Source organism: Prionailurus bengalensis, chromosome B3, assembly GCF_016509475.1.
Source record: "Prionailurus bengalensis isolate Pbe53 chromosome B3, Fcat_Pben_1.1_paternal_pri, whole genome shotgun sequence".
NCBI lineage: Eukaryota > Metazoa > Chordata > Mammalia > Carnivora > Felidae > Prionailurus > Prionailurus bengalensis.
In genome coordinates, this window is record NC_057355.1 from 6979780 (window position 1) to 7004090 (window position 24311).

General features: G+C 57.3%; 2 protein-coding genes across 5 annotated transcripts in view; one reads left to right on the top strand and one right to left on the bottom strand.

Annotated features, from left to right (window-relative positions):
* Nucleotides 1–17757, top strand: HAPLN3 (hyaluronan and proteoglycan link protein 3). The gene is made up of 5 exons (XM_043554710.1): nt 1–3164; nt 11243–11416; nt 14655–15023; nt 16335–16637; nt 17327–17757. The coding sequence occupies exons 2-5, from the start codon at nt 11302–11304 to the stop codon at nt 17611–17613; spliced, it is 1074 nt and encodes a 357-aa protein (XP_043410645.1). The 5' UTR covers nt 1–3164; nt 11243–11301; the 3' UTR covers nt 17614–17757.
* A 1832-nt stretch (nt 17758–19589) lies between these two features.
* Nucleotides 19590–24311, bottom strand: part of ACAN (aggrecan) — a 68808-nt gene continuing 64086 nt past the window's right edge. For all 4 annotated transcript variants that reach the window (XM_043554707.1, XM_043554705.1, XM_043554704.1 and 1 more), the window contains 5 exons: nt 23794–23952; nt 23319–23401; nt 22596–22740; nt 20934–21116; nt 19590–20503 (listed from right to left, as the gene is read on the bottom strand). In XM_043554707.1, coding sequence (XP_043410642.1) covers nt 20427–20503; nt 20934–21116; nt 22596–22740; nt 23319–23401; nt 23794–23952 — 647 coding nt within the window. In that variant the 3' untranslated portion in view covers nt 19590–20426. The remainder of the gene's footprint in view (nt 20504–20933; nt 21117–22595; nt 22741–23318; nt 23402–23793; nt 23953–24311) is intronic.

Below are 24311 nucleotides of genomic sequence, written 5' to 3' on the forward strand. Positions count from 1 at the left end.
GGGCACCCTCTGTGCTGGTTCTTTACCCCAGAGTACACAGGCAGCTTCCAAAATATATTTATATCACCCCCTGAACTCTTGCCGTGGTCATCACTGCTCCGTCCACATGGGCTTTGGCCTGGGCTGCCCACCCCCCCTCAGGCCTTCCAGATACCAGTATTCTTGTATCACCTGCTGGTTGTGGAGAACTTACGAGGAGAAGGGAGAGACTATTGGGGGTCGGGGGTCCCATGGAGTCCTCATGCCCGGGCCTCTTCTCCGTTCTCCCCGCCCCAGACCGACTCCTGCAGCCTTGGGGTCCACAGCTGCCGCCCAGTGAGGGGCCCAGGGGATGCCTGGCACACACACAGCCGGTCTCCGTGAATGCCTTTGCTCTCTTCCCATGCCAGTAGGAGAGGCTGAGGCTGTTGGTTTTCCCCTTCAGCATTTTCTCCGCTTCCAGAGTGAGGGGCCGGAGAAACGGCTAGAAACTCCGCGAACCTGGGCTGCATTCAGAGCTGTGTGAGGCTCCAGCGGCGGGGTGCAGTGTGGGTGGAAGGGGCCAGGGCTCAGCCAAGTGGTCACGAGGCCTCCTGGCTGAGCATACTAGTTCCTGAGAGGCCGCTGGCAGGGCTGTGGGGCCGCAGAAAGCTCCAGGGGTACCCTCTCTGCTCTCACCACCCTGCCCCCCAATGCAGGGGCAGTCAGGAAGCAGGCTTTGGGGGGGGGGCAGTGCCGGCCACCCCCTGGTGATCAGGGACAAGGGGGCTGGCAGGTAGAGGAGGGACCGAGTAGCTGGGAAAGGTATGTAAAACCACCCTAGTATCCTAGGCCTTGGAACACAAGGTGAATTTTCTGGAACAAACTTTGGGAGCCTTGCTGGGATATACATACATCTCTAGGCAGCAGATCTGGCCACACGGCTGCCAAAGGGAGGGTGTGGCTTTGCTGGAACCTGGGGAGGAAAATTAGTGTGGAAGTGGCTCCTTCCGGAGAGCTCCCCGTGCCAGGGATTTTTAGCCAGGCAGGAACAGACTAAAGGCCCAGGCTGCAGTCTCTGAATGGGGACTGGGGCTCCCCGCCCCTGGGGGTCTTTCAGCCGGGTCACTCCCTCCCGTCTCCGAGACCTCTTCTGTGGAGCTGCATGGATTGTGTTTGGAGTCAGTCCTTCTGGCTGGTTGGCGGCATCTGGGCTCCCTCGGGGAGTCTTTCCTATCGACAACCCTGTTCTGGCCTCTCCTGGGGACTAGCAGCCAGTGGGAGGAGCTTCTTTTGAGTGCACCTGTGCTCTGGGATGGTTCCACCTCCCCAGTCAACTGGGCCGTGAGCCTTGCTAGAAGTCGGGAGGCCCATAAAGGGAAACGGAGAGTTTCACTCTTACAGGTCCACGACCCCCGTTCATGGCATGGAATGTTTGCTGTGGGCCAGTCTCATCGGCTGACTGGCCATGGGGGCTGGTGAGCAGTCGTCACAAGGCCCCCACCTGGCCCAGGAGCCCCGAGGTCACTCTGGAGTAGCTGAAGCCACCCAGACCCTCCTCCTGTGGAGGAGTTGGTCACGGCCTTCTAAAAGTCCCCCTCTGGAGCCTGGGGCCCTCACTCCTGCTCCCCCTGCCCTCGGCTCCTCTCGCCTGGGTAGTCTTTCCACTTATGCAGACGTTCACCATTTCCTCCCCCGATTTGCTTTTATTCCTGACTGCTGTCTGGGGAGCCAGCCCTGGCTGGCGTGTGAAACTTGCTGGAGCAAAACTGCCCTCCCCTGATGTCGCCCCTGTTCCTTCACCTGTGGCCATCAGCACCGGGATGCATTGGCCTGCCTCTCCCAGGAGTCTGGGATCCCCTGGTTTAAACAGGGTGGAGTCCTGAGGAACGCAGGGCCTCCGGCTGGAAGATCGGAGTTCACATCTTGGCTCCAAGCAACCTGAGGCAACTTGTTGAGATCTCTGGGCCTCAGTTCCCTCATCTGTAAAATGGAGATAATAGGACCGCCTCCACGGCCTTGTGGAGACTAACGGAGAGAACGTACAGATGCAAAGCCTGGTGTGTTGGAGGCCTCAAACACTTTGCTCACGTCGTCATTAGAGAAGCTTGTAACAGTTTCCTAACTGGTACTCGTGTTTTGATTATCACCCCTCCAATCTATCTGCACAGTGGTCAGACCTCTCCTCCTGGGGTAGGGACCTTCACTGGCTCCTGGAAGCCTGGCATTCACTTCGGATGTGGTGTGCCTTCTAGTTCGCTGCAGCTTTTGGTGCTCTGATGTGCTTCTGGCTCACACACACACACACACACACGCTTGCTGGCATGAACGTAGGCTGTGGTGTTTCTGGACTCACTGACCCCGTAGCCCTTCTTCCGGCTAGGGTTGAAGGATCTCTCAGCTTCTCTGCTGAGGGAAACTGTCCAGCCCAGGACCCCTGTCGGCCAGGGCGGAAACAAGACACCCTGTCCAAACAGTTCTGGGAGGTGAGGCCGGATGGCTGATTAGACTGCTGGCAGGATTCTAAGGGAGGGCCCTACCCCCTGTTGGAGCACCAGTCAGAAGCCTGGTTGCCCCTGCTGACTGCAGGGAGCACCCCTAACCACCTTCCCTCCTTCCAAGACCACCGATTCAAGCCTCACCCACTACCAACAGCATCTTTGCTCCAGACATGGAGTTAGCAGTCTGGTGATTTCATGACGGCCAAAACCATGGGCAGGAGGGATGTCCTTGCCCTCTTGTCTTACAGGGCGGGGAAAGGTAGGCAGGCAGGACATTCCTTACCCTTACTTCTCCCTAAGGTGGGCGGCAGCCATAGCCCACCTGCAGAGAGCTGGGGAGGGGCTCCCCCTGTTCAGTCCCACGGTTTTTGGTAAACGGGAGTGATCTAATTAATGGGACCCTCCTCAGTTAATGCGCCTCTTCCATTTCCCACTTACCCCTTTCTAAGATGTGACGGCAACTCGTGGACACTCAGTTTTGGAGGTGGTCCCCAGCCGAGGCTGGAGACAGCGCAAGTCGGCAACAGCTCCTCCCTTTGGACCCAGCCCTTGGAAGGGAAAGGGGCGCCTGTTCCTTTAAGGGGCTGGCCAGGCGGGAGCGCGGGGATTTGTCCGCAGCCTCTTCCTTTCAAGCGCTTCAGGATCCCTGGGACCCGGACCGTCCGAGGCCGAGCGCTCCGGCCGTCGAGGAGCCGCCTGGGGACGGTGCGTAGCTCGGGGGAGCTCGGGCTCCTCGGGCCCCCGTGCGGGCCGGGTTCTCCCCTCGCCGCTTTGGGTCTCCCGCGGGGCCCCAGGCCTCTCGGGCAGGGTCAGGAAAGCGGACAGGAGGAGTGCGCTGGGCACCGCGGGGCCGGGCGGAGCTGGGTTCTGATCGCCCCTGGGGCGCGCCGCGGGCGCGAGTGCGGGGAGAGGGGCGCGGATCCCCTGGGCTCGCCACGAGGAAGCAAATCCCCAGCGAAACCCGAGGCCTCTGAGACCACCGCCCGGTCCAGCCCCTTTGCCACCGGGGCCCGCCGATCCCTGCCGGTCTCGTCCGGTCTGGGTCCTGCAGCCTCCAGCACGGTGCACCGCGCGCCTGGCTCTGCCCCGCGGCACGTGTCGCGTGCTCCGGGGTTCCCTGGAGCTCGGGGGTGAGGTGGGGGGCTGGGGACGACCCGCGGGGCGGCGGGCGGGCGGACCTGCGCCTCTTGGCCTCTGCGTAGGGCAAGCGCAAAGGATGCCCGTCGGGTTCAGGCCTCGGTTCACCGGGGTTTCTGCCTTAGGGCGGCGAGACCAGAGGCACAGAGAGAGGGCGGCGAGAAAGGAGATGGGTGGGAGATGGGAATCCTTCGGGAAGGAATTTAGGTCCGGTGAGCGGCCAGGAAGGACCCAGCTGTGTCACCAACTCGCTGGGTGGCCTCAGCAGCCTGTGACCCGGCCTCGACCGCGGTGCCCAGCGCTGACCCCGGGGAGTGCTTCTGCTCGGGGCAGCAGGGGGAGGTGACGGAGAGGCCCCTCTCCCGCCGCCCTGCATGAGCCAGCGGGGTGGGAATGCTGGTAGGAAACACCTCCGGCTTCCACTTTACGGGGTCCGCAGGTTTCAAAGGCGCCGGTCAGCCTTGTCTAAACAGGGGGCACCGAAGTCAAATTCCTCACGCGGAGCTGGGGCTTATGGAGTCCTGGAGGGCAATGCTGCCCCCTGCTGGAGTTTGGGGGACTCGGCTCGCCGTCGCACGGTGAGAATAGTCTGAGGGGAGGTGTGTGGCCCATCTTCCTTCCAAGGTGGGGTTCAGCTTATTCTGGTGTGTGGAGGGGACCCGAGGCAAGTGGTGCTGGGAGAGGCAAAGGATGGGTGGCCCGGAGACTGGAATTTTCTCTAACTTCTGCCGGCGGAGTTACCAAAGATAAAGCCTTGGGTATTTCACTCATTTGTGTGCCCTTAGCCTCCGTTTCCCCAACTGTAAAGAGAAGGCAGTGGTGGCTGCTTTCTCTCCTAGGCAATGAGAGGCGAGAAAGATCCACTGAAGTAACGCGAGAGTTCACCTTGTGCACGGTTAACACTAGTAACAACTAATCTTTTGAGTGCTCAGCCTCCTTATTCTCTCCTTTAATCTTTTGATTGGAATTGTTGTGACCCCCATTTTACAGATGGGGAAAGTGAAACTCAGTGACTTGCCCACTGATAAAATTTTTTTAATCTTAAAAAAAAAGTGTAAGTGTTTATTCATTTTTGAGAGAGAGAGAGAGAGACACAGACAGACAGACAGTGTGATCTGGGGGAGGGGCAGAGAGAGAGGGAGACACAGAATCCAAGGCAGCTCCAGGCTCTGAGCCATCAGCTCAGAGCCCAACGCAGGGCTCGAACTCACAAGCCAGGAGATCATGACCTGAACCAAAGTCAAACGCTTCACTGATGGAGCCTCAAGATTTTATTTTTAAGAAACCTCTACACCCATCGTGGGGCTTGAACTCACCACTCTGAGATCAAGAGTTATATGGTCTGACTGAGCCAACTGGGCACCCCCACTGATACAGTGTTAGTATGTGGGTGGAACAGGACCGAATTCAGGTGGCCAGTCCGACTCTAGGACCCGAAATCTGCCCCTGTGTTCTTCTGCTGAGATGTATTAGCGGCTCTTTGTTGAGCACCTGCCATATATTGCGACCGGACATAATTCATCTTCTATAACCCTCACCACAGCCCTCGAGTGAGGGGCTAGTATTGATCCTTTGTTTTTACAGAGGAGGTCGTGGAGATGTAGAGAGGTTGAATAACTTGCTCAAGGCCCCTCAGCAGGGTGCGGGTGGGTCTTTGCCCAGGCAGAGCTCCAGCTGATTTGGGGAGCCCCCAGCTGCCAAGGTGACTGGGCTGGACTGGATCTTGGGCCTTCAAGCTGGTGGCACCTCTGTGGCGGTTCTGAGGGGCTGGGGAGCAGGATAGGCAGGTCAGGGGAGTGGAGGCGGTCCATTGCTCCCCTGAGTGGGAGCGGTCAGAGACGGGCCTGGGGCGACAGCTGAGCGGCATCTTCCACCCGTGGCTTGCAATCAGCACGCGGCTTTATGCTTTCGCCTAACGTTCAGGGTGGCCACTGGGTTCAACCCTCGAGCTTCCCTGTTAGTCTTCTCTGGGGATGGGGAGACCTCAGTTCAGAGAGGGGAAGCTTCTGTTCAGAGAAATCGAATGGCTTCCCAGAGCCAGCCAGCCAGCCAGCGGGTGTCACCTGGGCATCTGTCAGCCTGGACACGTCAGAGGTTTTGACAGGAGTGCAGTCCAGAGAGGGCTGGAAGGGGGGTGGGCCTGCTTCCATCGGGGTCACAGCTCCTGGACACAGGGCTGATGTTCAGAACTCGTTTCTCTCGGTGCCCTCCAACAAAGAGAGGGGTTGACCAGATCACACCTCTCCACTGGCTGTAATTTGGTTTGGTTTTTTGTTTTAAGTAGGCTCCACACCCAACATGGGCCTCGAACTCACAACCCTGAGATCAGGAGTCACGGGCTTCACCGACTGAGCCAGCCAGGTGCCCCTGCTGTAGTGTTCCTAAACCAGAGAGTAGACAGGGGTGTGTCCAGAATGGAGGAGCGGGAAGTAATGAAGAGAACTAGGTAGGGCTGCTTTTTAGGTGGAAAGGAGAAGCCAGGATGAGGCCATGCACTTGAGCTGAGGTAGGGAGATAGCCTGGATGGTGCTCTTAGAATCAGGTAGATCAGAGGCATAGCTGTCCTCCGCTGAAAACCCTTCCGTGTCCACAGTGGTCTTGTGACAGCTGCGTGAACATCATTTCCCACCACCCTCTCTCTTGCTCCTCGCTCCTCATTGGACTTCAGGCTATTCCTGCCAAAGGCCTTCGCATTTGCTGTTCCCTACCCCGGGATGCTTTTCCCTAGGATTTTCAAAGTTTATACCTTCAGCTGGTCCCCTTCTCAGGGAGGCGTCCTGATCTGTCCTGTCTCCAGGCACACCCTGCCCCCCTCCTGCTTCAGCCTATCACATGGATGGCTTTGACATCACCTACGTCCTGCATTGTGCTGTTTCCCTTGCTGGAACGTAATCTCCAGGAAGATTTCTGATTTGTATCCTGCGGGCCGAGAGCTGTGCCTGGCACATGGTAGATATGTGATGAATCCTCACTGAGCGAATGAGGTCAGATTCCAGCTCCTTCGTCTATTACCCTGGGTAACTTTAGCCATGCACCTTAGCATTTCCAAGCCTCAGTTTGTACAGTGGGGACAAAAATTCTGACACTGAGACCCACAGGCAAGGACAGCCGTGAAGATGCATTGACAAGTGGAAGGCAGTCCTTAAATGTGACAGACCATGATGGGGTTGGCCTAAGGGTTCAGTAGAGTCCTGCCTCTACTGTCTTGGCCACGTGACCTTTAGAGAATTGCTTTGTGCCTCTGTTTACCTATGAATTAATTGGGGAGAATAAAATTCTTGCTGACTGGGGGGGTGGGGGTGGTCTTGGGAGGATCAAGGGAGCTGCTGGCCACAGAAGCCCTTTAAGACCCAGGGAGTAAGTGCAGTTCTCAGGCTTGAGGTTGGGAGTGTGTGTTGGGGTCTTTGGGGCTGGGAAGGGGTGCCTAGGAGCTCCCTGGAGGACACCACAAGGTGCTAGAAGTCTTTCCTGCTTCAGGGCGTGTTTCTGAGCCAGGAATTACCTCATTCACATTGGTAAGAACAACAAGGGACTGAGGTCAGTAATAACACCGAGTGGCATCGGTTCAATGGTGATTTTTCTCAACATGCTGATGTATTGGAGTGACCGGAACAGGATTTCTCACGAAGAGCAAGCTTTAGCAAGCGACGGATTCCTTGAGAATCACAGTCCTCAGGAAGTGCCTTTCTTAGTACAGGTACAAAGGTCTCTCACGGTCTAGGCTCCTGCCGTTCAGGGCCCAAAACTCAGGAACCCAACAGATTTGGATAATACAGCATCCCTTCTCACCTCTCAAGACCCAAACTCTGCACCAACTCAAGGACGCGATAGATTTGGGGAGGGAGGGATGCCTGGATGGCCGCTTAACACAAAAGTTTTCTGATAAATGTAGGAATCACATGAAGAAATTGCAAAGACATGTCCCCGGAGTTGGGGGAAAAAAAAATGAAGAAGATGGCTTCACCCTGGGTCAGATTCTTAATTTCAGTAAATCTGGTTTCTACTGGAATCCAATACCCGAAAAGATCTACATCTCAAAGGAGGAAGCACTTGCCTCCCTAGGGGAGGCTTCAAAGGGCTGATTGACAGGATGCCAGTGTCAGAGGAGAATGATAAGTCCTGGCGTTTTTTACTAGGACCATTTCTGGTTTTGTTAACACTCTGGATGCAAAGTTGCATATGTTTTGAGCAATATGCCCCAACCTTATTTTTCCCTCCCCGATCTTGTTTTTTTTAATGCATTTAATGCAAAAGCGTGCATTTTTTCTTCAAGCACACAAATATTACTTTGTAGCAGAAACACCTCCATTCGCTCATCCTGAAGCCCTTTCTCACTTGGGAGGCACCTGGGCCGGATGCGCTGCTGGGCACACGGCAGACAGCCTGGCCTGGCGAGCCCTCCGCTGGAGCCCCGCCCAGGGACAGGGTGGACCCTGGGACATCCAGCTCCTATCAACAGCCTCTCTGTCCTCATTCCACCTCCTTCTGGGTTCCAAACGTGGGACCTCAAGGAAGGGAAAGGAAACTACCTCCTACCTCCTCCTGCCAGGCACGGAGCTGCGTGCTCTGCAAACACTACCTCCCTGAATTTGACATCCTCCTTCCATGCTTTGGAGCCGGAGTGGGTTCGAATCCCAGTTCTGCCACGTCCTAGTTGGACGACCTCGGGCAGATTATTTAATCTGTTTGTGCCTTGGTTTTCCCACCTATAAAATGAGGCTACTGAGAAGTTCCACCTCCAGGAGTTGTGAGGATTAAATGAGATAGTAAGTGCTCATTAAACTCAGCTGTTAACTTTATGCCAATGATAGCCCGAGTGAGGCTAAGCTGTGATCACAAAGAGACTCAAAATGTGGTGGCTTAATACTATAGGACGTTGTTTCTCTTAGGAGACAGTGCAGATGGCAGAGGTCCAGGGCTGGGGGCACAGCTCTATCATTCAGCCTGTGGTTTACATCTGAGACGGAGGTGGCCCCTTTGGGTGCCAGCACGTTGAGGGAAAGAATACCAGGAAGAGGTATCCCTAAACTGTATTTTAAAAACATTTTCAAGGTTTAATTTGGGAAAGAAAGAGCACGAACAAGGGAGCAGCAGAGAGAGAGAGAGGGAGGGAGGCACAAAATCCGAAGCAGGCTCCAGGCTGTCAGCACAGAGCCTGACGCGGGCCTCGGACCCACGACCCATGAAATCATAGCCTGAGCCGAAGTTGGAAGCTTAACCTACTGAGCCACCCAGGCGCCCCTCCCTTTTTTTTTTTTTTTTTAATCTTGAGAGAAAGAACCAGTTTGAGTGTGGGGCGGTGGGCAGAGAGGGGGGATGGGGAGAGAATCCCAAGCAGGCTCCACCCGGTCAGCACGGAGCCCGACGTGGGGCTGGAACCCACAAACCAAGAGATCATGACCTGAGCCCCAGTCAAGAGTCAGACGCTTAACCGACTGAGCCACCCAGGTGCCCCTTGTCCCTGTTTTAACACAAGGCCTGCCTGTGGCACGTTCTTGTGGCTTGCCGCCGTTGGCCAGCTCTGGCTCTCCTAGCTGCAAAGTGAGGCTGGGAATACAGCTTTCAGCTGAGCACACACCTGTCTAGAGCTCTGTTACTGTAGGAGGAAAGCAGACCATATGGGGGAGAAATAAGCCAGGGAGTTTTCCAAACGAGGAAACCAGCCTGCAATCACACAGCTTGTCAGCAGTAGAGATGCGACTTGAACCCAGATCTTCCTACCCCCAAGGCTGCTTGATTGTGCTCGGGCTGCCCAGATCCAAGTCCCCGTGAGGCTTTATGGGGGGTCACCTGGGGACTCTTGGAAGAAGCAAGACCTCGGAAGGGCGGGGTCTTACTATAATGCCCAGCACAGAGGGCAAGTCCGGGCCTCAGGCTCTCCGCAAAGGCGTCTAAGAGAGTAGATTCTACTTCTCACCTTCCTGCACATTTGCACTCCCCCCTGCCAAGAGTTCTTAACTGTTCTGGAAACAAGAAGGTTCCCTGCATAATCTGACCACCCTTATGGGTTCCGTGCTCTCCTTTCCTTTTCTCTTCCCCTTCCCTCCCGTCCCCCCTCCCCCCATCTCTTTTGCTGTCCCCTCCCGTTCTGGTTTCCATACAACACGCGCTCACAGGGGCCCAACCTTACAATCATAGCAGAGTGGCAATTCCCACGTCTGCTTTGTCCATTTTAAATTACACCCTAAGTGTTTTTCCACGTGGCTGCATGATCAGCATGCTTCCCAGATGCCTGCTGCTGCCCTGTCCTTGCTGCCTCGCGTTCCCCTTTCCACTCAGCCCCGGGAGGGGAGTTGGCGACGTTTGTCTGATCCTGTGGCCCCTCTGCTTACAGCCTTCCTGGCACCCCAGGGCCTTTGGGGCAAAGGGGAGAGGGAAAAAGCGGCTTGTTGGGCCCCCATGGCTCACGGCCTCTCCCCTAGATCAGTCAGGGTCTTGGCAGGAACAGAATTCACCCTAGGTGGTTCCACTAAAGAGACTCTAATAAGGACTGGCTAGCTTCTAGAGGGGGCAACAAAGGAGAAGACACAGACAAGCAATGACAGCCACTACCCCCCCAGGTCTTGGGGGGAAAGAGGGAGGAAATAGAGGTCCTGTGAGAACAGGTGCTGGGGAGAGGAGCCTGCTGGAAGCCAGAAGCCACCCCCCCAAGAGAAGCCACCACAGGGATCAGGGCAGAAAAGAGCACAGATAGCTTCCAGCACATTCCCAACCCCCCCCCTTCTCTCTGGCCTTTGGGCTTTTGTGTTTGCCCTGCCCTTGCTGGGCACACCCTAGTGTCCTTCCCGCCTGGCTAGCCCCCACGTCTGCAGTCTAGTTTCTGCGCTCCTTCTCTGCGGCCCCACCGCTGGCCTCTGCTCCCCCCACACAGCCCGCGCCTCTGCCCCAGCTCTGTACTGACTTCCTCCAAGGCTGCCGGTCTTTTAAACCTTTAGGCGCTCAGCAAATGGTGATGAGGGGCAGGTGAGTGAAGCGTTAGCCTCGGGTGCAGAAATAAATGTGGGGGAGGAGCGTGTGAGCGCACCAAAAAACCCTCAGTAATCAAGGTATAATATTTAAATGCAACATTAAACAAAAAAACAAAACAGCCACGGACTAGCTGCCTATTTTGTGTGTCCACCGAGGTCGGAATGGTGTTTAAAATTGGTTTTGACCTTGACTCGGGATCAGAAACAAATTGCACGTTGTGACCTCCCCACCCCACCCCCCCTCAAAAGACATCTCTGGTCTGAAACCAAAGCTCGACGATGCAGGACTCCCCTCGCTAAACACGAATGCACCCCGAGATTTTCCAGTCTAGTCTCTGAGAAATGCTGCTCACGACTTTTCAAATTCAAACGTCCGGTTTGAAAAGTTGACACTGCCCTATTGCCCTGTGAAATCTTCTCCAGGACTTTTGCCTCCTCCTGGCTCCTCCCGAGACCTTGCTGGCTTCCTCCCTGCCCATCTTGCCCGTGGGGTGCGGTCCCCCGAGGGCAGGGACCTGGCCTTGCTCCAGCGCATCTTCTAGACTCTGAGAACAGTGCCTGTGCTCGTGATGCTCCATAATTATCTGTTGAGCGAGCGAACGAGTGGGTGCTGGAACCCAGGGGACCCTGACCCCCCCTGCAGCAGGCTTCTCTAATGGGTTTTTCTCCTCTTCCCAGCCTGCCCCGGGCTCCAGCCTTGCCCCGGACGCCCTGGCCCTGCGGCCGTGCGTGACGCCATGTGCCCTCTGCTCCTGTTGTATCTGCTGCCCTGTGTCTCCGGGCTGCCTTTCTACAACGGCTTCTACTACTCCAAGCCCAATGGCTGGAACCTGGGCAACGGCCACGGCGAAGGTGGGCGGCCTCCTGGATCTGGCTCTGGGCTCCACTGGGTGACCGAGACCTCTCCTGGCTCCTGCTGTGATATGCAGGTTCCAGGCCGGGACAGGGGACAGGGCACGGAGCCAGCAGCCCCTTCCCTATCCGGGCCCTTGCAGGGGACCAGGTGCATTTCTAAGATCACCGCAAGGGCTGGTTCAGTTACTCCGTTTGCTAGGCCCTCAGGCTTGAGCGCATTGGAGCCGAAAGCACTTGACAATCTCACCTGTGCGGGACACAGGTGCGCTTAAGAATGCTCCCGAAGTTGCCAGTTTTCCAAGATCCAAATTAAATGTGACCTCCCTTGGAGTTCCTCCTCAGTGGAAAGGGGGTTTGAGGTTAGACAGATGAGAGTTTGAATCTCAATTTTGCCACTTACTAGCTACGTGGCTTTGGGCAGGTGACTTTTAAAAATATATATTTTTTAAATGTTTATTTTTGAGAGGGGTGGGGAGGGGTAGAGAGAGAGGGAGATGCAGAATCCCAAGCAGGCTCCAGGCTCTGAGCTGTCAGCACAGAGCCCGATGCGGGGCTCAAACCCATGAACTGTGAGATCATGACCTGAGCCAAAGGCGGACGCTTAACCGACTGAGCCACCCAGGCGCCCCTGGGCAGGTGACTGTTTAGTTAGCATGTGTTGTGCACCTACTATGTGTCAGGCATGCTTCTAGCACCTTCCATACATGGTCTCATAATCCTCACAAACACCTGACCTATAGGCAAGCTTAACAACCTGCATAATGAAGGCACCAACCGGGCCAAGCTGATGCCGGCTGCCCTTGCAGCCCCGAAAGCAGATCCTGTGGGTTATTTCATTTCATAGATGAGCTAACTGATGCTCACAGAGTTGAGCCAGCTTCGCAGGGCACGCAGATCTTAGGAACCCATGCTGAGATTGGTTTGCGGAAGGACAGAGGGGACAAACACTTCCCAGGCCCTGGTCCTGATGTGAGCCTGCCTCAGGCTCTTGGGGAGAATCCGTTCCCTGGCCCTTCCACTGTCTGGTGGCTGCTGATGGACCTTGACTTACAGCTGCGTCACCCCGTCCCTGCCTCCATGGTCGCTTCGCCTTCCCGTTCCATCCTCTCATCTCCTCGGCCTCCTTCTAAACAGATACTTGTGGCTGCAGTCCTTAACTTAGTCCCACCTGTAGATTCCACTTTGCTGTAGAAGGTGACCCTCACAGGTTCCAGGAACCAGTGATGGATGGCTTGGGGCATCCATGACTTGACCTCCCACGTTCCTTTGCCCTAGAACTTATTTTTTGTACAAACGCTACTTTAAGGAGATTCAAGGAAACTTAGAAACGGAAAGATTCTACCCGTGATCTCACCATTTCCCGTCAGTCTCTGAATACGTGTGAGCAAAATCACAAAGAGCTCCCCCCACCTGAGGGAACCATTACTACCATGTCAGATGTATCCCTCCAGCCTTTTGCATAAGATTAAGAAAACTGTCTTCAACCTCCTGCTATACATGTGATTTGGGAATCTTGCCATCACTTCGTAGAATACAGCTCTTCCCCCCGAGGTCAGTGAGTAGATATACAGCTGCCAAGCTATTTTACCTGGCTGTGTAGTGTTTCTTGTTTTTTGTGTGTTTTTGGTTCCTGGCCGTGTAGCGTTTAGTCGTACGGATGCATTATGATTCAGCCAAATGTTCTCATGGTCTTCGGGTTACAGCTTCAAACACAGCTTGACCAAAGAGCACTGGGGAACACAAAGGATGTAGCCACGGAATGAGAGTCCTGACTCACGTCTGTTGGGCCCGTTCTGTGTGCCAGGTTTCCCACCTCACCTGATTTGGGCCTTACCGCGGCCCGCCGTTGGTACTGTTACTACCCCGTTCTACAAATAAGGAAAGTGGTCTGCAGAGTCGGTGGACTTCTCTAGACTAGATCAGATTAGCTTTGCGGAAAGTTGGAGCCGAGATGCAAGGCTGGCTTAGCTGCCTCCGGGCCTGTGGTCTCAGACCTCTGTGCCCACTGCCTGTCCAGGGTTCTCCAACTTGAGTGACCAGCCAAGTCACTTGGAGAACTGTTAAAACACCGATCACTGGGCCTTCCCCGCCCCCGCCGGAGTTTTTGATTCAGGAGGTCTGGGCTGGGACCCAGGAGTTTGCATTTCTAACAAGTTCCCAGGAATGTTGCTGCTGCTGGCTCGGGGACCCCCGCTTTGGGAACCACTGCACCAAAGCATCTGGCTTTTGCAGCCTGAGGTCCTCTGCAGGGAGCCTCTTATCTCCTGCTTGCCCCAAGCCTACCCCTCTCCCCCACCCTGTGTCCCTCCAGGGGTCTAAGTCCAGGCCCAAGATCAGGAGATAGGCTTCTGTACAGGGTCCCAAGTTAAAGATGAGCCAGCCTCAGCATAAATCTGGTTTTGGGGGGGGGGGTGGTGTTTGTTAGGCTCTGTGTTTATTGGCACCCGTGAGCCCTGAGTATTGTCTCCTGTAGAAGTCCTGGCCTCCTCTCACCTGTGTTTCTAGGTATTTGGGGAAGAATCATGGATGACAGGTGGACAGACAGCGAAGGACAAGCTGTGCTCTTCCGTGGTCAGCGTGGTAGGGAAGGACACTCAGGGCGATCTGAGTCCCAACCAGCCACCTGATATGGGGTGCTCTTATCACCTAACTACATCAGCTAGCTTCTTACGCACAAACTTAATGGCTTAAGACAACAGCTGTGGTTTTTCTGTTTTGTTTTGTCACTTATTCCATGGGTCAGCATTTTGGGCTGGCCGCCATTTCCTCACAGACTGTGCCTGCAGTCGGGGGACAGGTCGGCTGGGGGCTGCGTGGCCTAGGACGGCCTCAGCTGGGAGGGCTCGTCTCTGCTCCACGTGGGGCTCTCCTTCTCCAGCAGGTGAGCCCAGGCTCGTTCTCATGGAGGCTGGCAGGGTTCCGAGAAGGAGCCGAAGCAGCGGGGCCTCCTGGAGCCCAGGCTCAGAACAGTCACCTCTGCCCAGTTCATTCGGTCAAAGCGAGCGGCAAGGCCAGCACGGATTCGAGGGGAAGGGGACACAGAGTCCCCTCTTGACAGGAGACGCAGAGTCCCATTGCAGAACGCGTGGATGCAGGGACGGGTGCGGCGTTAGGGCAGTTCTTGCAACGTGTTAATTCCCGGGCCTGGCGGGAGCTGGGGATGAGCTGGGGGTGGCCGCTGCAGGGGTACACGTGTGCCCCACGGGTCCCCATCTGCACCCCACTTCTCCCACAGGCGTCTTCAACGGGGTGAGGCTGGTGGTAGAGACGCCGGAGGAGACCCTGTTCTCCTACCGAGGGGCCAATGTGACCCTGCCGTGCCACTACCACTACGAGCCGGCCCTGCTGTCCCCGAGGCCCGTGCGCATCAAGTGGTGGAAGCTGTCAGAGAACGGGGCCCCGGAGCAGGATGTGCTGGTGGCCATCGGGCTGAGGCACCGCTCCTTCGGAGACTACCGAGGCCGGGTGTGTCTGCGGCAGGACAGGGAGCGCGAAGTGTCGCTGCAGATCGGGGACTTGCGGCCGGAGGACTACGGGCGATACCGCTGTGAGGTCATTGACGGGCTGGAGGACGAGAGCGGCCTGGTGGAGCTGGAGCTGCGGGGTGAGGCCCTGGGAAACCATCTAGAACTCTGTGCGTTAGACAAGCATGCAGTCTTCAGGACCACCCCTGCTGTTATCATCAGCCTGGTTTTATAGATGAGGAAACAGAGACACAGGGGCGTCAAGTAACTTCCCTAAGGTCACACAGCTCATGAATGGCAGCGTGGGACGTCGACCCCAGGCAGTCGGGCTCCAGAACCCTCTACTCCCTCTGGCTCACACCCTCTTCAGAGGAACTGGCCCCACAGCCAATTAGAGAGGAGCTGAGACGCTCCCAAAACCAAAGAGGCTGCCTGGTGTGAGTGACAGGAGTAGGGGGGACTGAACCCTCCACTCCGTGGCTGAACCTTCATCCCATCCCAAAGGAGTGCCCCACTCAGGTCCGGAAGCAGAGTCCGTGCAGCCAGGCTTTCTGATTTGACAAGAGAAGTGTATATTTTTACGTGAAATCTCTGGATTTTTATGTAAGGCTCTTCTAAAAAACGAAAACCCCAAACCAAAAAAACCCAACAGTCACAAACCAGTGCTGTCCAAACCAGCCAGGCCCTGTGTGCGGGCTCCAGTGGACAGTCCCGTCTCTGTCCCTAGGACGGGGCTGTGCATCCTCAGACCTCTCCTACCTGTGAGGGAGACGGCTGGGACGGACGGAGAGCCGTGTTCAGGCCCCACATCCACCCCCTCCCAGCCTGGCGTCCTGGGTAGACGCCTCATCCCCTCGGAGCTCCCGTCCCCTCCCGCGTGAGATGAGGGATGGGGGTAGCGCCTCCTGTACCTCCTTCTGAGAAGTTGAACATAAAATGCAAGTCAAGGGCTCTTACCATCAGCACCCGCCTCCCTAGCCCACCTGGCGGCCGGAGGGGTCACATTCCTCATCCCTGATGGCGGGGCCGGTGGGGATGGGAGGATGCCAGCACCGGCAGGTGAGAGCCCTCGGCCAGGTCACAGACTGCTCGCCGTGTCCTCACACGGTGGAAGGGGCGAGGGGGCGTCATCTCATTCACGAGGGTGCCACCCTCATGACCTAAGTGCCTCCTGAGGGTGGCCTCCTGATCCCATCACATCAGGCCTCAGGATTTCAACATATGATCTGGGCGGGGGCGGGGGGGGGGCACAATGGAGACCACAGCTCTGGGGTTCCTGCGACAGCCCTGTGAATTAGGTGGCATTCCCACTCTATACGTGGGGACATTAACTGGCTGATCCGTTCATGAGCTTAACTAGCTACTACGTGTTTTCAGAGTGCTGGGGGCAGGGACCGGGGTCTCCAGCCGGCTGGGCCACCCGTTCCAGCCCCTCTGTCCTCCCTCCCCAGGTGTGGTCTTTCCCTACCAGCACCCCCAGGGCCGCTACCTGCTCAACTTCCATGAGGCCCAGCGGGCGTGTGAGGAGCAGGACGCGGTGGTGGCCTCCTTCGAGCAGTTATTCCGGGCCTGGGAGGAGGGCCTGGACTGGTGTAATGCGGGCTGGCTGCAGGACGCCTCGGTGCAGTACCCCGTCACGCTGGCCCGGCAGCCCTGCGGTGGCCTGGGCCTGGCGCCCGGGGTGCGCAGCTACGGCCCGCGTCACCGCCGCCTGCACCGCTATGACGTGTTCTGCTTCTCCGCTGCCCTCAAAGGTGAGTGCCGTGGCCAGGCACAGGCCAGGGGTGGGAGGGCGGCATCTGGGGGAACGTTAGGACCTCCCTGCCCGCTCTGCCCGCACCTTCGCCTGGAGGTCTGGAGCACCTGCCGACACTGAAGCCAGACACTGAAGCCACGTCTGGCTGAGTGTTTGAGTGCTTTGCTGCTGTTTCACACCAATCGCTGGTTTCCTCGTTCATCAGACGTATTTTGAGAGCCTACTGCGTGCTAGGGCCCAGCCTAGGCTCTGGGCATCATAGACAAATACAGCATCGTCTCTCCCACAAAGAGGATCGTTTCATGGGAAGATAAAAACAGACATGGATTCACAGTCACTCAGAAGAGTGTCCGGGCACGTAGTAGGTGCTCAGTAAATGAGTGGGCGAGAGACTCCGATTGGTCCAGCCTAGGTGGGGTGCCCACCCAGGGTGCAATTAAGAGTGGGGTGGAGCACAGACACGACTGGAGGGACTGGAAGGACCCCAGCCCTCCTAGGCAGATGGGATGGGACTCTCAGAGAAGGGGTCAGAACTGGGAAGGTATCCCCTGAATATCCATGGCACAACCCCCTGGGCTCCTAATTGCTAGGCCTTTGGAGACTGGCATTTCTGCAGCTCCCCCCCTTCCCCTGTCCTCTCTGGTTGCCCCCTGCGCTGCCCCGCCCTCACACCCCACTTTCCCACAGGGGAGGTGTACTACCTGGACCACCCTGAGAAGCTGACGCTGGCCGAGGCCAAGGACGCCTGCCAGGAAGATGGCGCCCAGATTGCCAAGGTGGGCCAGCTCTTTGCCGCCTGGAAGTTCCGTGGCCTGGACCGCTGTGATGCCGGCTGGCTGGCAGATGGCAGCGCCCGCTACCCCGTGGTTCACCCGCGTCCCAACTGCGGGCCCCTGGAGCCTGGCGTCCGAAGCTTCGGCTTCCCAGACCCGCGCAGCCGCAGGTACGGCGTTTACTGCTACCGCCCACGCTAGTCCCCGCGCACCTGCTGTCCGCATGGGCCCCGCACCCTCCCCTCTCAGGCTCTATTTATTGAGTGGTTCCTTGTTCCTTGCAGGTTGGGGCCATTTTTGTATTGCTTTTATACTTCTCAAATTAAAAACAAATTTTGAAATTGCTGAGTTTTTTTGTTTGTTTGTGTTTTGGTAAATCCAAGATTCCAAATCCTCCCTTTGCTCTGGCGGAGACCTCAAGGCTCTCCCCTCTCCCCAGGAATCCCTCTGCCCCTCTCCTCCAGGACATTGGAGGTTCATGGGCTCACGAGGGCTCTCTGCCATCACTGAATGTAGCCCCTGTCCCTGCCCTAGGGAGGCCAGCACCACCCAGAGGGGGCAATGACCCGTGGTGGCTGCGGCTCCCCTCCCCCTCAGCTTGGGGGCGGGGCAGGGAAGGGCGTGGGGGGGCGTGGCTGGGCATTGGGCCTTGTGGTCTCCTGCCTGCTCCCACTTGTCGGTGGAGCTGCCGGCTCAGGTCAGCACCCCTGAGGACGACACGGGTCCCTCGGCTTCTGTGTGGAGTCCCAGGAAAGGGAGCGGTTTCCCTCCCCAGTGTTACCTTCTCTCTTCGTTCCAAAGAGCCTGCATTCTGTTCTCACTTTTCCCCGTTTGGGGAGCGGCCCTCACATGTGTGTACTTTCTTGGGATGATGAATGGTGCTGAGACACGGCCCCTCCCCGTGTCTGGCTCTCGGCCTCATTCAGCCTGGAGGAGGCTCGTTCTGGCTCACCGGCCCCGTGGCACAGCCTGTGTCGGTGCTGGCTCTGCGGCTGGAGGCCCCGGCCAGCTTTGCCACCACCTCTACTCCCAGACCGTGTGTCTGGGCCCAGAAGAGAGGGAGGTGCCTCTCAGGGGGCAGAGGAGGCTGTGCTCCACCCCAAGGATCTCAGAGACCAGCCCCCTCTGTGTCTCACCCTCTGCTCCCCCTCCCCCAGCCTCAGGAAGCCAGACCCGCTGGCCCTGTTCGGGCACACCCCGGGCACTCTCAGTAAGTTATACAGCCTGTTCTTCATGTAGGCCCTTGCTTCTCAAAGTGTGGCCAGGCAGCATCCCTGGGAAATTACTAGAAATGCAAATTTCTCGGCCCCAGACCAGCTGAGTCACAAACCCTCTTGGTTCTGATGTAGTCCCAACTCAAGGTCTGTTGGGGGAATCCATAAGCGATTGAAATCGTTTTCATTGAGGGGCGCCTGGGTGGCTCAGTCGGTTAAGTGGCCAACTTTGGCTCAGGTCATGATCTCACGGTCCGTGGGTTCGAGCCCACCACTGTGTCTGTGGTTTTCAAATTTGAGCCTGCATAGATTCTGTGTCACCCTCTCTCTGACCCTCCCCTGTTCATGCTCTGTCTCTCCCGGTCTCAAAAATAAATAAAACGTTAAAAAAAAAAGAAAAGAAAAGAAACCGTTTTCGTTGATATCCTACAGCCTACTTAAGGGCAGGATGCCCAGACCTTTTTGCCGGTGGCCAGCTAACTAGCTAACCACAACTACGTGTAGGCAAAGATTCACCGTTTCCAGGCTGTCGTCAACTGTTTTTGTTCCCTCTCATAAATCCTGATTTTGCCTCTGCTCTTGACTTACTCTACCCACCAACTCCTGTGTGAGCAGTGTGCCATCAAAGAACCAAACTATGCAAAGTGACCAGATGTCTCACTAACTCAAGTGAGTTAATGGTCATGGTCCTTTGACCACGTGCCAGCTTGCAAATCCACACACAGCACCCGTTGGCTTTCTCACACACACACCGTCCACCAAACGAACAGGCACCCTCACAAAAATAAAGCACAACAGGTGTGACTATTCCAGGCCTTCTGGACAGACAAGATTCACCCAACTCGGGATCATTTGCTCAAAACGCGTCCCAACTGCCTCTGTTCCTTAAGAGCCCCTTCGGTGGTCCTCAGACCCTGGTTGCCTTCTCTTTAAAAAAAAAGAAGGGAAAAGAAAAGAAATAGATCTCTTCCAATGTCTTTATTATTATAATTATCATAATCTCGTTTTCAAAAATATAAATAGGTGCACGGAACTCTGGTGCCTGCACAGTCCCGGGGGTGGGGGAGGGGGGGAGAGGGGGTGGGGGGCACTCCCCCTGGGAAGGAAGTGCCCCCCACCCAGCCCTGCCGAGATCGACACCTGCTCTGGTGGCAGACCCGGGTGGGAGGACGCTGGAAGAGGGACCCTGGGAGGGAACCTGGCCCCCACGCAGCGGAAGATCCCTCCATGGCTCTCTCCTGCCCCCTCACCCTCGGCGGAACCCGCCCCCTCTCTCCCAGGCTTCTCCCTCCTGGATGCAGATGGTGCGGCCCTCCTGGGTCCTCATCCAATACATTCAGCTGCGGTTTGGGCTCCAGTTCTTCGTGCCCCTCCCTCCCTCCCTCCTCCCTAGCTCTCCCTGGAGGTGAAAGAACCAACGATTGCACTGCTCTTGGATAAAGTCAGGAAACAAAAAATAATCTTCTTTATTTAACTTAACCCCTCCCCTTCTCCCCCTGTCCCTGCGCTGGTCCCTGGAAAGGCACAACGGGAGATTGAAGAAATGTCTCTAAACTCAGTCCACGGGTTACAATACGTTTGCTTGGCTTTGGCACTGGGGGGAAAATCAGATGCAGTTCTGGCGATTTGGGAGGGGGTGGGGGGCTGGGTGGGTGCATACACAATGTGGGATTTGTTTTTTTCCTTCTTTAATGGAATTCCTTATATGACAGAAAGCGACAAGAAGAGGACCCCATCCGTGTGGGATGTCAGCCTGGCGAGGCTCCTGGGCTCAGCATCCTGGGCGCGTCCGGGATGCTTTCAGTGGGCAGTGCTGGGGCGGCTCCTCCGGGCGGGCCGTGAGCTCCGCTTCTGTAGTCTGCGCTTGTACGTGGAGGCTGCAGTGAAAGGGAGACGGGGGGATCTTGACCGCCTGGAAGGGAGCTGGGCCGGCCTCACCCCTCCCCGCTCGCCCCTTCTCTGTCGCCTCCCCTCCCCGCAGAAAGCATGGGCTCGAGGAGGCAACCTGACCTCCCCGCTCTCTGGTTTTGATTTTTTCTTGGCACCAACTTGGGCTAAAGGGGCGTTGAGGTGCTGTCAGAAGGGAAAGCGGGCCCCCTGCGCTTTCCTTCATCCTCGCCCGAAAGCGAGCCCTCCCTGAGGGCAGGAGGGGGGAGAGTGTGATTGAGCCCAGGGATGGTGCAGACAGCTGGTGTTCAGGATCCCCAGGCGAGGGCCAGCTGCTGCTGTGCTGCCGGAACAGGAAGGAGGGCAGGGGGGCGGGATCTAACGCTGTGCCCGGCGAGGGTGGAGAGGGGTGGTGCTCACGGTCTGTGCAGGTGATCCGAGGCTCCTCCCAGTGCCCGCTGGGCTGGCACCGGATGGTGGGCACATGGCGCTGGACAAAGCCCTCAGTGCACTGGTACCGAACCAGGGAATTGATCTCGTACCGGTCCTTCTTCTGCCCGAAGGTCCTGGCGTGCTCCACCACCGGGGGGTCTCCACAGGCCACTGAGGGGCAAACACCCTTGAGAAAGAGCTCTCGGAGGGACGCATGCCAGTGATGAGCCCTCATGGTCCCCGGTGGCTGCGATGAGACAGCCCGGAGCCCAAGGAAGGGGCACTGGGCCTGGACACCCGGCCACCAGCCCTGGTGGCTGGCAAAGGGGCGTTTTCACGGCGTGCCGAGAATCTGGAAACCACTGGTTATAATGTCTGGGGTTCTCAGTGATTTAGACCAGCAGGGTGGGAATAGAAGGAGGGTCTTGAGGGGGCGAGGAAAGGACAACAGGGACGGAGAAAGGTGGGAACGGCGGGGAAAGCCAGGCAGATCTTCTGCGACTTCTTTACGAAAACGGCCGGTATAGGAGGGCACCTGGGTGGCTCAGGTTGTGATCTCACGGTTCGTGAGTTCGAGCCCCGCATCAGGGTCTCTGGTGTCAGCACAGAGCCCGCTTCAGAACCTCTGTCTCCCTCTCTCTCTCTCTCAAAAATAACTAAACATTAAGAAGAAGGAAAGAGGGGCGCCTGGGTGGCGCAGTCGGTTGAGCGTCCGACTTCAGCCAGGTCACGATCTCGCGGTCCGGGAGTTCGAGCCCCGAGTCGGGCTCTGGGCTGATGGCTCGGAGCCTGGAGCCTGTTTCCGATTCTGTGTCTCCCTCTCTCTCAGCCCCTCCCCCGTTCATGCTCTGTCTCTCTCTGTCCCAAAAATAAACAAACGTTGGAAAAAAAAATAAAATAAATAGGACTCTACTCCGTCTCTCTGAGCTCTGCTTCTTTTGGATTCCTTCCTCTTTTTGAACTTAAAAGGTGCAGGGGGTGCCTGGGTGGCTCAGTCGGGTAAGCGTCCGACTTGGGCTCAGGTCATGATCTCGCGGTCCGTGGGTTCGAGCCCTGCATCGGGCTCTGGGCGGACAGCTCCGAGCCTGGAGCTGCTTCGGATTCTGTGTCTCCCTCTCTCTCTGCCCCTCCCCCGTTCATGCTCTGTCTCTCTCTGTCCCAAAAATAAATAAAAACGTTGGAAAAAAAATTTAAAAAAAAAAAAGAAAGAAAGAGAAAGAAAGAAAGAAAACAGCCAGTATAGGGAAGAGGGACGGAAAGGAGGGGCATGTTCTACCAACACCTCTAATATCTCCAGACTCTGAGCTGAGGATGGGGGCCTGACAACCAAAGAGAATGGGGCTCCCCACCCATGTGCCATCGTGGGTGACTTTCTTGTGTTGGTGCCCAGGGGACTGTGTGTGTGTGTGTGTGTGTGTGTGTGTGTGTAGGGGCTGGTCTGTCCTCCAGCCTGTGACCATCACCTGTCCCTGTCGACGGTCCCTAGGAGTGGACCTGCTCTTGTCTTTGGCCCTGGGACACTAGACCCCCCAGGTCGGCGGTGAAGGGCCATCAGCAGTCAGGAGACAGGGGGACTCCCCCCAGGTCCCATGGCAGCAGCCGAAAGGCTTGACTCCAACCAGGCCGGACCCCTCCCAGGTGGCTGCTCACCTGTGCCCTTTTTACACGTGAAGGGCAGGTAGTAATTGCAGGGAACGTCATTCCACTCTCCCTTCTCGTGCCAGATCATCACCACGCAGTCTTCTCCGCTGACGAAGAAGTTGTCCGGCTGGTTGGGGCGCCAGTTCTCAAATTGCTGCCGGGGGTGGGGTGGAGGGGGGAGGGGTGAGGATAAGGCAGGAGCTTGACGCCGCCTTCTTCTCAGTCCCTCACCATGAGCCCATGCCGCTCCCCCTCCGGCAGGGGCTGGTCTCACTGCTGCCTCGCTTAGGTAGGATTGGGCGGTAGACACATGGCTCTGTGGCCGTTCACCTCTTCCAGGGAGCCTTCCCTGATGTCCTCGGCTGACCTGCAGCGCTGACTACGTGTACTGTCTACTTGGCGTCTATATTGCTTTCCGTCTGCCCGCCTCCTCGGGCAGACTCGAGTCCTCTGCGGGCAAGGGAGCCCTCTAAAGCTTCCGCGTGGCCCTTCTGGTGGCGTGCCTTCATTCCATCATTGCCCTCCTCGTCCCCCTCTTCCCAGCCGGTGTTCACTCGACTTGCCCGGCCCTGGGCCGGTCTCCAGAGGCGGAGATGAACCACACACGGTCCCTGCCCCCAGGGCTCCCAGCCCAGCAGCTGCTCAGTGAGTGTATGTGGTCTGACCATGTCCCTCTCTGGGGGTCTCTGCTCCCTCCCCTCCTCTGGGCCACCGACTCTTCCCGGGGCTCACCAAGGAGTGTCCGTCTGACCAGCGGAAGTCCCCTTCGATGGTCCTGTCGTTCAGGCCGATCCACTGGTAGTCTTGGGCATTGTCTAGAGAGAGGTGTGGGTGTTGGGCATGGTGCTGGACACCCTGAGGGTGTCTGATAAACCGAGGCAGAGAGGATGGAGGGGTGGCAGGGGGTAGGCGGGCTCCTGGGAGCACGACACCTACTTCTAAGGCCCTGACAAGGCTCTCCGCACATGCACGTCCGGAATGCACTTCAGCCACCACCCAAGCTGGTGAAGACTGGTGACAGCCACGGGCTTAGTCTGGCACTAACCGTGGCACGTGGTGGGCTTCCAGTGCGGCCCTGGTTGCGGAAACACCCTTTCACCCCTCCCTGCACCGCACCACCCCCTCCCCCCCCCCCGCCTCCCACCCCTGCGGCCTCTCTGGGTCCAAGTCTGCTGACGTCTGGCGGGTGAGGCCCCGCCGCACTCACTGTTGACAAACTCCTGCTCCTCCGGGGTGACAATGCTGCTCAGGTGTGACTGCTGTGCCCGACACCGGCTCTCCGCATCCACCCAGCTCTCGCGGTCGGGGAAGTAGCGGTAACAGTGGCCCTGGAACTTGGTCCAGCCCTCCTCACACAGCTCTTGGTCTGCAACACAGGTCGGGGGCTTGAAGAGAGAGGCCCCGGGGCCGACTGGGCGTGCCCAGTGCCGCCAGTCTTTCGCCAGATTCCTACATCCACCCGGCCTTCAGTGTCCGTCCTTGAAGGGAGAGGCCCATACGGATGAGGTTGAAGTTGGAAGCCAGGAAGGCCTGGCCCCGGAGCCCCAGAGCCTCTGGGCACATCTCCACCCTTTGTCTCCCTGATGTCGCCCCCCACCCCCACCCCACCCCAGAGCTTTTCTGCTCTGCAGGGCTGGAGAAAAGAGGTGGCGAGGTGGGAGGTGTTGAGGTTGAGGCCCAACATGGGTCAGAGGCTCCCAGGAGCCCCGGGGAGGGAAGCAGGGA

What these genes read in the sequence shown, in the direction of transcription:
- HAPLN3 (XM_043554710.1), top strand. Translation starts at nt 11,302, where the DNA reads ATGTGCCCTCTGCTCCTGTTGTATCTGCTGCCCTGTGTCTCCGGGCTG. An exon ending in GGTGGAGCTGGAGCTGCGGG is followed by an intron (nt 15,024 to 16,334) that starts GTGAGGCCCTGG and finishes CTCCCTCCCCAG; the next exon opens with GTGTGGTCTTTCCCTACCAG. An exon ending in CTTCTCCGCTGCCCTCAAAG is followed by an intron (nt 16,638 to 17,326) that starts GTGAGTGCCGTG and finishes ACTTTCCCACAG; the next exon opens with GGGAGGTGTACTACCTGGAC.